Consider the following 9,613-nt stretch of genomic DNA (forward strand, 5'->3'; position numbering starts at 1 on the left):
AAAAAGCTATGTTTCTATGTCAGTCGTTCTTCGACAAGCTCGATGAGCTTGTAGATCTGCTATGTTTGCATAATGCTAACACCAAAAGGGGTTCCCGCCCAAAATAGGTTAAAGGTCTGTAACTCTGAGAGTGTATCAGATGGAACCAAATGGACCCTTAAAGGTCTGTAACTCTGAGAGTGTATCAGATGGAACCAAATGGACCCTTAAAGGTCTGTAACTCTGAGAGTGTACCAGATGGAACCAAATGGACGGGTCCATTTGGTTTCATGTGGTAGACTTTCGGAGTTATGTTTTTTTTTTTTTTTTTAACCATTGATTAAAATTCCCCAAATGTCGGGATCAAACCTAAACCTGTGTGATCGGTCGGGCTCTAGTTTAGATGAATGAATTTGACACGGCATGCTGTCAGATAACTGCACGTTCATCATATCATCAGTACGACTTCAAGCGACACATGACACATGTCCGACCGAACGTCAATTCAAACCCTCCCCCATGTCCAGAGTTATTGGGTCAAAATGAAAATAAAAAACATAGTCATTTGTTGGAATCTTTCCTTTTTCTTTTTTGCTCCTTGTCAATCGCTGTGAGGTCACAGGCGTGACATCATCAGTCGTATTCAGTTTTTCTTTTTTGACAGAGCGACATGCAGCGAACGGGGACGGGGGCGAGGGTTAACAGTCTGAACTGATCTGGAATCAGGTAATGTTCATCATTCATGTAATGGACGTACAGACAGACGGACGGACGGACGGACTGACTGACAGACAGATGGACGGACAGACAGACAGACAGACAGACAGACAGACAAACAGTGAGTTGAGTGTGTGTGTGTGTGTGTGTGTGTGTGTGTGTGTGTGTGTGTGTGTGTGTGTGTGTGTGTGTGTGTGTGTGTGTGTGTGTGTGTGTGTGTGTGTGTGTGTGTGCATGTGTTGTCTGAGGTGTCTGTTGAGTCAGTCCCAACAGACAGGAAGTCCTTCCCGTTCTTCCTCTTCTTCTTCTTCTTCTTCTTCTTCTTCTTCTATGGTTGTAGTTTTCAGAGCCTCTGCTAGTAGTGGCTGAGGTTGTGCCACTTGGAGATCTGTCGCCGGGGGTTTTCGCACACCTCCCTCCAGTGGGAGGTGCCAGATGGGCTGGGGGAGGGGCTGGGAGAGTGGAGGCCGAGCGCCAGGCGGCCCAGAACCTCGTTCTTGGTGGTTCTGTCGAAGTCCACGACCAGAAACTCCACGGAGATGTCGGCCAGCAGCTCCGGTGGAACATCGTAGATGAAGGACTCATTGAAGACGGGGTTCAGCGTGCTCTTCTTCACGTGGGTCTTCTTCTTGGCGATGCGCTTGCGGCCGTAGAACACGTTGACCTTCACATACGGGTCTGGAAGGACACAGAGCAGCAACAGTGTTGGCATTACACACAGATATGACTGAACACACACTGTATGGCATCACACACAGATACAAGACAAGATCACATCGATCTGTAACACGGATAACGCTCTTTCTGCAGAGTAAAACCTGCTTGGAGTGTTACAGTACCTAACTAGCAGTGTCTCATAACGTGGTCTTCACTTTATCAAGATGGTAATAACCTTGTGAAACATTGCAAAACAACACAGCAAAAATGAAATGCAGAAAAACAATATTGTAGGTTTGGTGAAGCATGACTTTGGAAAAGATTGTCCCGTGTGGTCCCTTTGTCTGCCAAAACCTCCACTGAGGAGGGTGTCGCAACCACATGTCTCGTCTGATACACATGGAGACACCAGCTGCTTCTCTTCACCTGCCAGGGAAGAGTTTGGCAAACAAATGACAGATCTGAACTCTTTGTTTTAGATCGAATTGCAGTTAAAGGTACAATCAGTGACTGTCCTCTATAGCAAAAGGTTTTTGGCTGGGGACACCCGGAAATGCTTTGGGCATGTCTCGCGATCCACGTCCACAGTGTATGCACATGTACGTGCATGTGTTATACATACATTAGAAAGAAAGAAAAAAAACTGCCACCTTTTGTGCCTTCGAAGCCGAGTGAAATATTTACGTTTAATCTCATTAGAACAGCTTTGATAGCAGCACCAACATGTAGGATGACTCTCTTCTCAAATCCCTACCCAAACTCAAAACTAACCTAAAGGAAGTCCTGTTCTCAAAGTACACGTGGTGTATTTTTAACTCGAGCATCTTTGTAGTGGAATCCCCTGCCCCCACCCATCCTTTCTCTGTAAATATGCTTTATAGCAAAATGTTTTGTATTACAAGTAGTATATGTTATGTATTACCGGACCGGTAAATGTATTACTGATGAAATGAGTACAATGAACTACAGGGTTGTGGCTTTTTCTGCAGGTCCAAAACATGATGCCACACCAGAGGAACAGTCGACTCAGTGGAGTCTATGGTCTGGACCAGGACAAAGTGAGACTGGTTTCGGGACAGTCAAGATGTGAGACAAGTTGTACTCACTTGCAGACAGACCGCTCATGTCCATCTTGGGCAGATGTCTGGCCTTCAGCACGACCACACTGAGACGATGAGACACTGGCTGATAGGATAGAGACACAAGCAGCTCCCCACGAGTCTCACACTGCATGTGCAATAAAGCACACACACACACACACACACACACACACACACACACACACACACACACACACACACACACACACACACACACACACACACACGTTAGTATAAAATATGAATATGAATAAATACTTTCAGAGTTAGTGTAGAGTTTTTTGTCCTGACCTGCACGTTCCGCTTGGTGATTGGCTGGCTGATGTGGACCCGCCCAGTGCTGGGGTCCACCCCCTTCAGCGGCACCACCGCCTCCCCGATGACGTCGTCGCGAGCGAAGCGGTCAAAGCTGAGCACCAGGAAGTGCAGCGTGAGCTCGGGCAGGGCGCTGTACGCCACGCCGTAGAAGGAGAATGTCTCGTCAAACAGCGGCTCCGTGGTCTTCCTCAGCACGCGGGTCTTCACGCGGTGCTTCTTCTCCGGGAGGATGGTCATCTTCACGTAGGGGTCCGAGCTCCCCGACGACTCGTCCACGGCCGGGAGGCCCTGCGCTCCCACCACCGTCACCACCAGCGCCTTCTTGGGGAAGTTGTAGTCCACGGCCAGGCTGAGGGTGCCCAGGCTTTGCTCTATGTCCAGATAATGACATTTTACTTGTATGTAGTATAATATTTGTGGTATAATAATTGCCAATAAGTACCAATTTAATTGTGTTTTTGGGGTTGCTTTTAAGCTTTGTAAACCAAACTTGCCTAGGGTAGATATGACATATCTTATACAACAAAATGAAAGGCAATGACCATTAGCCTACCAATAATAAAAATAGGCCATAATTATGTAATAATGTTATTCTTTCAAATATTTTTTTAAGAGTGGAACTAAGCTTGCAATGCCTTGCATGGCGATGCATTGCAAGCTTGAAGATTGGCTATTTCCATGCAGTTAGAAAATGTATGAACATCTTTCAAAAGATGAGTTCATATGTATATACGGATACGAATGGAAACGATTCGGACGAATATGTGATCATCTCAAAGTGATCAGGTTGATTATGTCATTATTGCGACAGGATAGCTACCTGGCTCGGGGTCCGAGGTGGGCGGGGTGAAGGGCGAGCCCGTCTTGCTGCTGTCCGAGGTGCTGTCCTCCAGGCAGTAGTCGTCCGTCGTCACGGGCAGTGACGCCGCGCCCTCCCGCTGGGCCTCGGCGCCGGCGCCGGGGGGCAACAGGTTGCTCATTTGCAGCACGTTGTTCTCGGTGTCGACCAGGACCATCGCTCCCCTGCCGCTACTCCTCCTCTCCCCCTCCTCCACCCCCCCGCCCCCCTTCCCTCCGAGGCCCGCCGCGGCCCGCCGCGCCACCCGCACGATGCGCTTGCTGCCGCTGAGCGACTCCGGGTAGATGCTGATGCCCTTCAGCATGTGTATGAAGCGGTAGGGCGGGTCCTCGGCTGAGTCGCCGTAGCGCTCGCCGTGGAGCTTGTGGCGGGACGAGGAGGAGCAGCGCGGGAAGCGCCGCTGGCACACCATCCACATCAGCACCAGCATCACCACCAGCACCACCAGGACGCCGGCGCCGATGAAGCCCGCCAACACCGGAGACATGGCTGGAAGGGAGAGGGAGAGAGATGTCTTTGTTTATCAATAGCCACAGTAACACAGCACTTTATTGTTAGATTGCTGTCTCCCAGGAGGAACACACACACACACACACACACTGTGTGCGACGTGCTTGTGTGCATGTGTTAGAAGCAGCCATCACCATGGGATGATGTCATATTTTGAAAGGTGGTTAAAACCAGCTGAGCCCGTTGCTTAGCAAAACACCCTTTGCCCTCCCTCCCTGTGGTGTTGATTCATATTGTAGATAGGTTCATTTCAGCGTGTTCGAATTGTATTACTGCTGTCATTTACACAGTATGTTTTAGTTATTTGTTTATTTCACTGTAGCCTGAGCTAACGTGTTAGGTTTCTGGTCTAGAGGGGCGGGTCGTGGCTCAGATTTGCGCACGCCCTGATTGGATCTCATCGATCTGTCCGTCACCCCCGGCCCCTCCTCTCCCCCCTAGTGCAGCGCTACGTCACATCATTTGGAGCGACGCCCACCCAGAAGGGTTGACTCCCACTTTTAGAACAGAGCGGCCAATGCGTTCCTCCAGGCTTTCAATTTTTGCACCAACAAAAATGAAAGCCTGGTACCGAGGCTAATTTCACTGTGTTTTAAATGGACTGGTGTACTTTAGTTAGCCTAACAAAATGCTGCTACTGTTTGCTTATTGACGTTATGGGTCCATGTATTATAACATCTTCTTTAGAATTGTGATTACATTGTTGATTGATGATTCAGGTGTCCAAAGCTCCAACATTAATGGATACCACCTGACAGCCAATCAGAAACTAATATTTCCAATGATGGTCACTTCAACTGTGACGGGTGCATTATAGTCTGTTTACACTAGAATCTATCCGACTGAGAAATTACTGCAGCACTGCAGAAAGAACGTTATGCAAGTAAATAAGACAGACAGACAGACAGACAGACAGACAGAAGTGCAATACACTTAGGGTCAATGCATAAGTAATTTCCCCATGGTGATCACTAATGTACCCTTTAGTAGTAATGTTGGTAGTAGTAGTAGTAGAAGTAGTAGTAGTAGTAGTGGTAAATTACAGCTAAGAACCAGATAAAACAAATAAGAACAAATTAATCGTTAAATATATAAAACCTTAACGGTATCTTCTGTCCACTGCATTAGCTCAGCAGTAGAAATCTCAGCGCTCGTGCATGGGACCTGTGTTCAGATCCCGGGTAGGAAATGAAAGCTACAGATTGCAACCTCCATTACAGGCTTTTACATACTGTAGGTGACATCCTGGAACGAGTTCGGTAGTCAAGGTCGTAACACTGGTCTGTCAAGCTGTCAATCGAAATGTCAACAGGAAGTGCAAAGAGGATGTGAATTATACAAGTCTGGTTATTGATTTGTGGATATTCAGTAGTATTGACAGTTCCATATTGGAATGTTCCATTTTACCTGTTATAATGATCACATACAGTGATAGCAGATTTGCTATTTTCAACCCATTTTGAAAAAGAAGAAAGAAAGAAAAGAAAGATTTTTGGAAATGTAATAATAATAAATAGCCTATTAAGCCTAATGACATGCCAGAGACAATGTGCTAATAAAAAACACCGGAACATTCTACAGCTGAAAAAAGACAAGACTGAGTTCCGAGATACTGAAATCCTCAGTGTTAATCTAACTCAGAAGAGAGTACAAATTGAACCAAAATATAAGTACCAAAGGTCCTAAATAGAGAACAGATATGACATCCTGCGCCTCACCAATAGTATAAATGGTACACACTTCCTGTCTCGTATATACTGTACGTGTTTGCCTTTTGTTGTCAGACCTTGTCCTGAAATCACTGTTGCCAGTTCTCATGAGAGCGTGTTGCTTGCTGACACAGGCAGGTCTCTAATAAAGTTAATTTTCTGCTTGACCTGCTTCTGGTCTCCTAAAGGGGCGGGCTCCCATTTCACACAAATACAGGCAATCAATCTAAGTTGCTGTGTCTTGTTTTTTTTTGGCATCTCATTGTACTCTCGTCTGAGACTGAGAGTACAATGTCGTTAGACCTTCATCAGGACAAACATTTGTCTTGATGAAGGCAGCGGTCTAACGAGTCAACGACCGTTGGTTTTACATCAAAGGTCCCTTTCTGATCATTTAAAATACTAAAACATAATTACGTTTAGAACCTTCTCATCTTCGAGGGTCCAGGCAATCATCTTGAACATGCCAGATTACTGGAATTAACTTTTTTGTTTTGTTCTGCAATTCCCACCCAGAAAGACTGTTGGAAGAACCCAGTTCATAAAATGCAGCACAACCAGAGTTCTCACTGGAACACATTAATACACTTCAGTCATCAGTGACACCTGATTCAATACTAAATTCATTTCAAAGTACTACTTAATGTTTACCAAGTTCAGCTCCTATAAATACATCTCTGACCTGCTCACTGTCTATAAACAAATCAGGGTTCCCAAACGTTTCAGGCCGTGACCCCCAAAATAAATGTGGTGAGCCCACCCTGATGAGCACATGGAATTGTATAGGCATTACATTTAGTTTGCCTCGGTTACACAGATAAATATTATGAATGTCATAACACAAACAATGTTTGCTTCTTCCTTACGTAATGTTTGACAATTTGGCAAATTCACTCTCTTCCTGATGAGTGATGACCTGATATCTGCTATAACCTGAGTGTGTGTGTGTGTGTGTGTGTGTGTGTGTGTGTGTGTGTGTGTGTGTGTGTGTGTGTGTGTGTGTGTGTGTGTGTGTGTGTGTGTGTGTGTGTGTGTGTGTGTGTGTGACTGTGTGTGTGTGTGTGCGTGCGTGCGTGCGACGTGCGTCCGTGCATGCGTGCGTGCTCGCGTGAGTATGTCACAATGTTCCTCCTCCTACATCAATGTTTGTTTTTTAAGAAATTACAGCACTATGACATCACAGGCACAGCAGTGACATCACAACAAGTGGCATCACAGCACGAAGCCTAGTTGATGTGAACTGGTGATGTCATTAGGAACTGATATTCAAGTGAATCATAATCATTTTATTCCTTCCTCGTTGAAGTCTTGCTACTTTCTGAAGATTTATTTTAAATATATTATAAAGAAGTATTTAAATTAGAAGAGACAGTATCAACATCGTAGTATCATTAGGCTATTGAAAGTAATTTACAGTAGCATATTAGCTATTCATATTTAGCATGTGAAAACAGTATTTTGTTGTCAGATCAATAATAACACTTATGTTTGTGTCATTTTCAATATTTGATGTATTTGATGTATCTGTGATTGTCCCTGCTTATTGATGTGTAGCATAACCAAGGTTAGGCTACATATCCCCAGCAGGACGATAAAATGTTACATTTACAGACACGTTTATAACGGTTTATAGTAGAGATGTACCGATGCAATTTCTTCCTTCTCATTATTTTTATTTATTCAAAAATCACACCCGTGTGAAGTGAGGGGCGCTCTTTCATCCTACATCATCATACATCCCATTCCGTGCTCAGCCAATCAAATCATCACAAATGTAGTTTCAACCAATCACTTTTGGCGTCTTCACTTTTCTGCCCTCACTTTTTATCCTCGATATGTATTTTGCTCAGCCAATCAAATCATCGCGTTTGTGCTCACGGCGCCCCTCAAAAATAATTCAAGTGGTTCTCAAAGTGGGGTCCAGGGACTCTCAGGGTTCTTAACAGGTCTGTAACTCTGATAGTGTACAAATGGAACCAATTGGGACCCATAAGGGTCCATTTTAAATAAAAAAGGTTGAGTCAGAACCACTGATCTAGGAATATACAATTTATTTGATCAACTGCATGATCATTCAAAATAGCCTACAGATTAATTGATTACTGTAAAATGCCATATCATCATGTGATAAATGATGTGGTGTTGGAATGCCATAGACTGGCATAGCCACATACAGTATATACTCACCAATACTGATTCCAGCATTTTAGGCATGTATACTGGATCTAGTTTACATGCTAACAAAGGACTAGTTATATATTGTTTACATACATGTATGCAACATTGTTAATAAATATGAGCGACACCAGTGCTCATGATGATGTCACCCCGGTGTTCAACAAAGGGAATAGGGACATGACGTCATCCCACCCACACCCGCTGAACAGTGCATGGTGCTCATTTCAATTTAGACATGGACCATGTCATATATTTTAATATCAATAACATTCACTGATATCTACCAGACTGGTGATTCAGCAATTTTATAATCACTAATGATGATAATGAAGAATAAATGAATAAGACATTCTATAGCAGTATGGTCTTATTTATTTTTCTCATATTTTCCAACAGTAATTCTGAGAGGTTTATACAAAATGTTTACACAGTTATGAACGACGACTGCTGGGCCTAAATTATATTCGGCTATTCGCCTAAATAGACTAGCCAATATCCTAATATACCTTCATCACCTCTGTCAATACAAAACCCACAATATTATTTGGTGTAGGCATGTATTTTTATGTTTTAAAAGCATAAAAAAACAGTAGTCTCACACCAAATAGGCCTATTGGTATCCGTGTATTTCGACATTAAATTAAAGAAGAAAAACAACAAGTATAGGCTACACACGCATTAGATTGAAGCAGCGGCCTGTACTCACCATAGCCATGTCGTAATTCAGTGATTTCAGCCATTTGGTGAATCAGCAGGATGAGACGATCAGCGCAGAAAGATGAGGATGATTTTGTCCTTCTATAAGACTAAACGGTCTCTATTTAATAGTAGGCCTATCCATAGAGAACACTCGCGCGGAGATGGAGCATGAATTCAAACGAGGAATGTCGACGAAATGCTCATATGTCCGATTGGAACGTAGCGTCTGTCCACTCCACCGGTGTGTGTGTGTGTGTGTGTGTGTGTGTGTGTGTGTGTGTGTGTGTGTGTGTGTGTGATGCTGTCAAAGTGGGTTGAGATGCAGCCGGAGGCTGAATGGTACAGCGAGAGAGAAGTAGCCCCGCCCTGTCCGCTCTGCCTCGGAATATTAATGAGATCAAAGAGACTGGTAAACAGGAAGCAGAGAGAGAGAGAGGGGGGGGGGGGGGGGGGGGGGGTGAGACATTAGAGAGAGGGGGGGGGGGGAGTCAAGAATTACTGGCAATGCTGCTTTTATATTTTTCGTAGTAAAATGTCATAAATAGAGAGAAAGGCAGCTCATATATTCCAGGATTATGTTATTCATGAATATATTATGAGAGGCAGCAGAGCAAACCTAAATTTAAATGATTAAGACATTTGAATTATATGTTTTCAATGGGGAAAAAAGTTTAATATTGAATAAACATCATAGCAATTATTAACATGTAATATTGTTTGTTCATTGATTGAAAAAACTATTACAAACAGAATACATAATTCATACAGTATAGGCTGTGTGTGTGTGTGTGTGTGTGTGTGTGTGTGTGTGTGTGTGTGTGTGTGTGTGTGTGTGTGTGTGTGTGTGTGTGTGTGTGTGTGTGTGTGTGTGTACAGCGTACACACTC

The 9,613-nt window shown here is 44.1% G+C and overlaps 1 protein-coding gene across 1 annotated transcript; it reads right to left on the minus strand.

Annotated features, from left to right (window-relative positions):
* Window positions 1-1,048: 1,048 nt before the first annotated feature.
* LOC310855359 (synaptotagmin-11-like) lies at window positions 1,049-8,961 on the minus strand. Its single transcript, XM_083760329.1, has 5 exons — window positions 8,734-8,961; window positions 3,592-4,119; window positions 2,745-3,142; window positions 2,460-2,580; window positions 1,049-1,374 (listed from the first exon to the last, which is right to left on the minus strand). The coding sequence occupies exons 1-5, from the start codon at window positions 8,765-8,767 to the stop codon at window positions 1,052-1,054; spliced, it is 1,404 nt and encodes a 467-aa protein (XP_083616455.1). The 5' UTR covers window positions 8,768-8,961; the 3' UTR covers window positions 1,049-1,051.
* Window positions 8,962-9,613: the final 652 nt, after the last annotated feature.

Source organism: Protomyctophum parallelum, assembly GCF_964188405.1.
Source record: "Protomyctophum parallelum genome assembly, chromosome: 3".
Classification (NCBI taxonomy): domain Eukaryota; kingdom Metazoa; phylum Chordata; class Actinopteri; order Myctophiformes; family Myctophidae; genus Protomyctophum; species Protomyctophum parallelum.

Excerpts from the sequence above, each read along its gene's own strand:
- LOC310855359 (XM_083760329.1), bottom strand. The coding sequence starts at position 8,767 with ATGGCTGAAATCACTGAATTACGACATGGCTATG. Across the intron at positions 3,143-3,591 it reads CACCTCGGACCCCGAGCCAG|AGCAAAGCCTGGGCACCCTC; the intron begins GTAGCTATCCTG and ends ATCTGGACATAG. Across the intron at positions 2,581-2,744 it reads TCACCAAGCGGAACGTGCAG|TGTGAGACTCGTGGGGAGCT; the intron begins GTCAGGACAAAA and ends TTGCACATGCAG.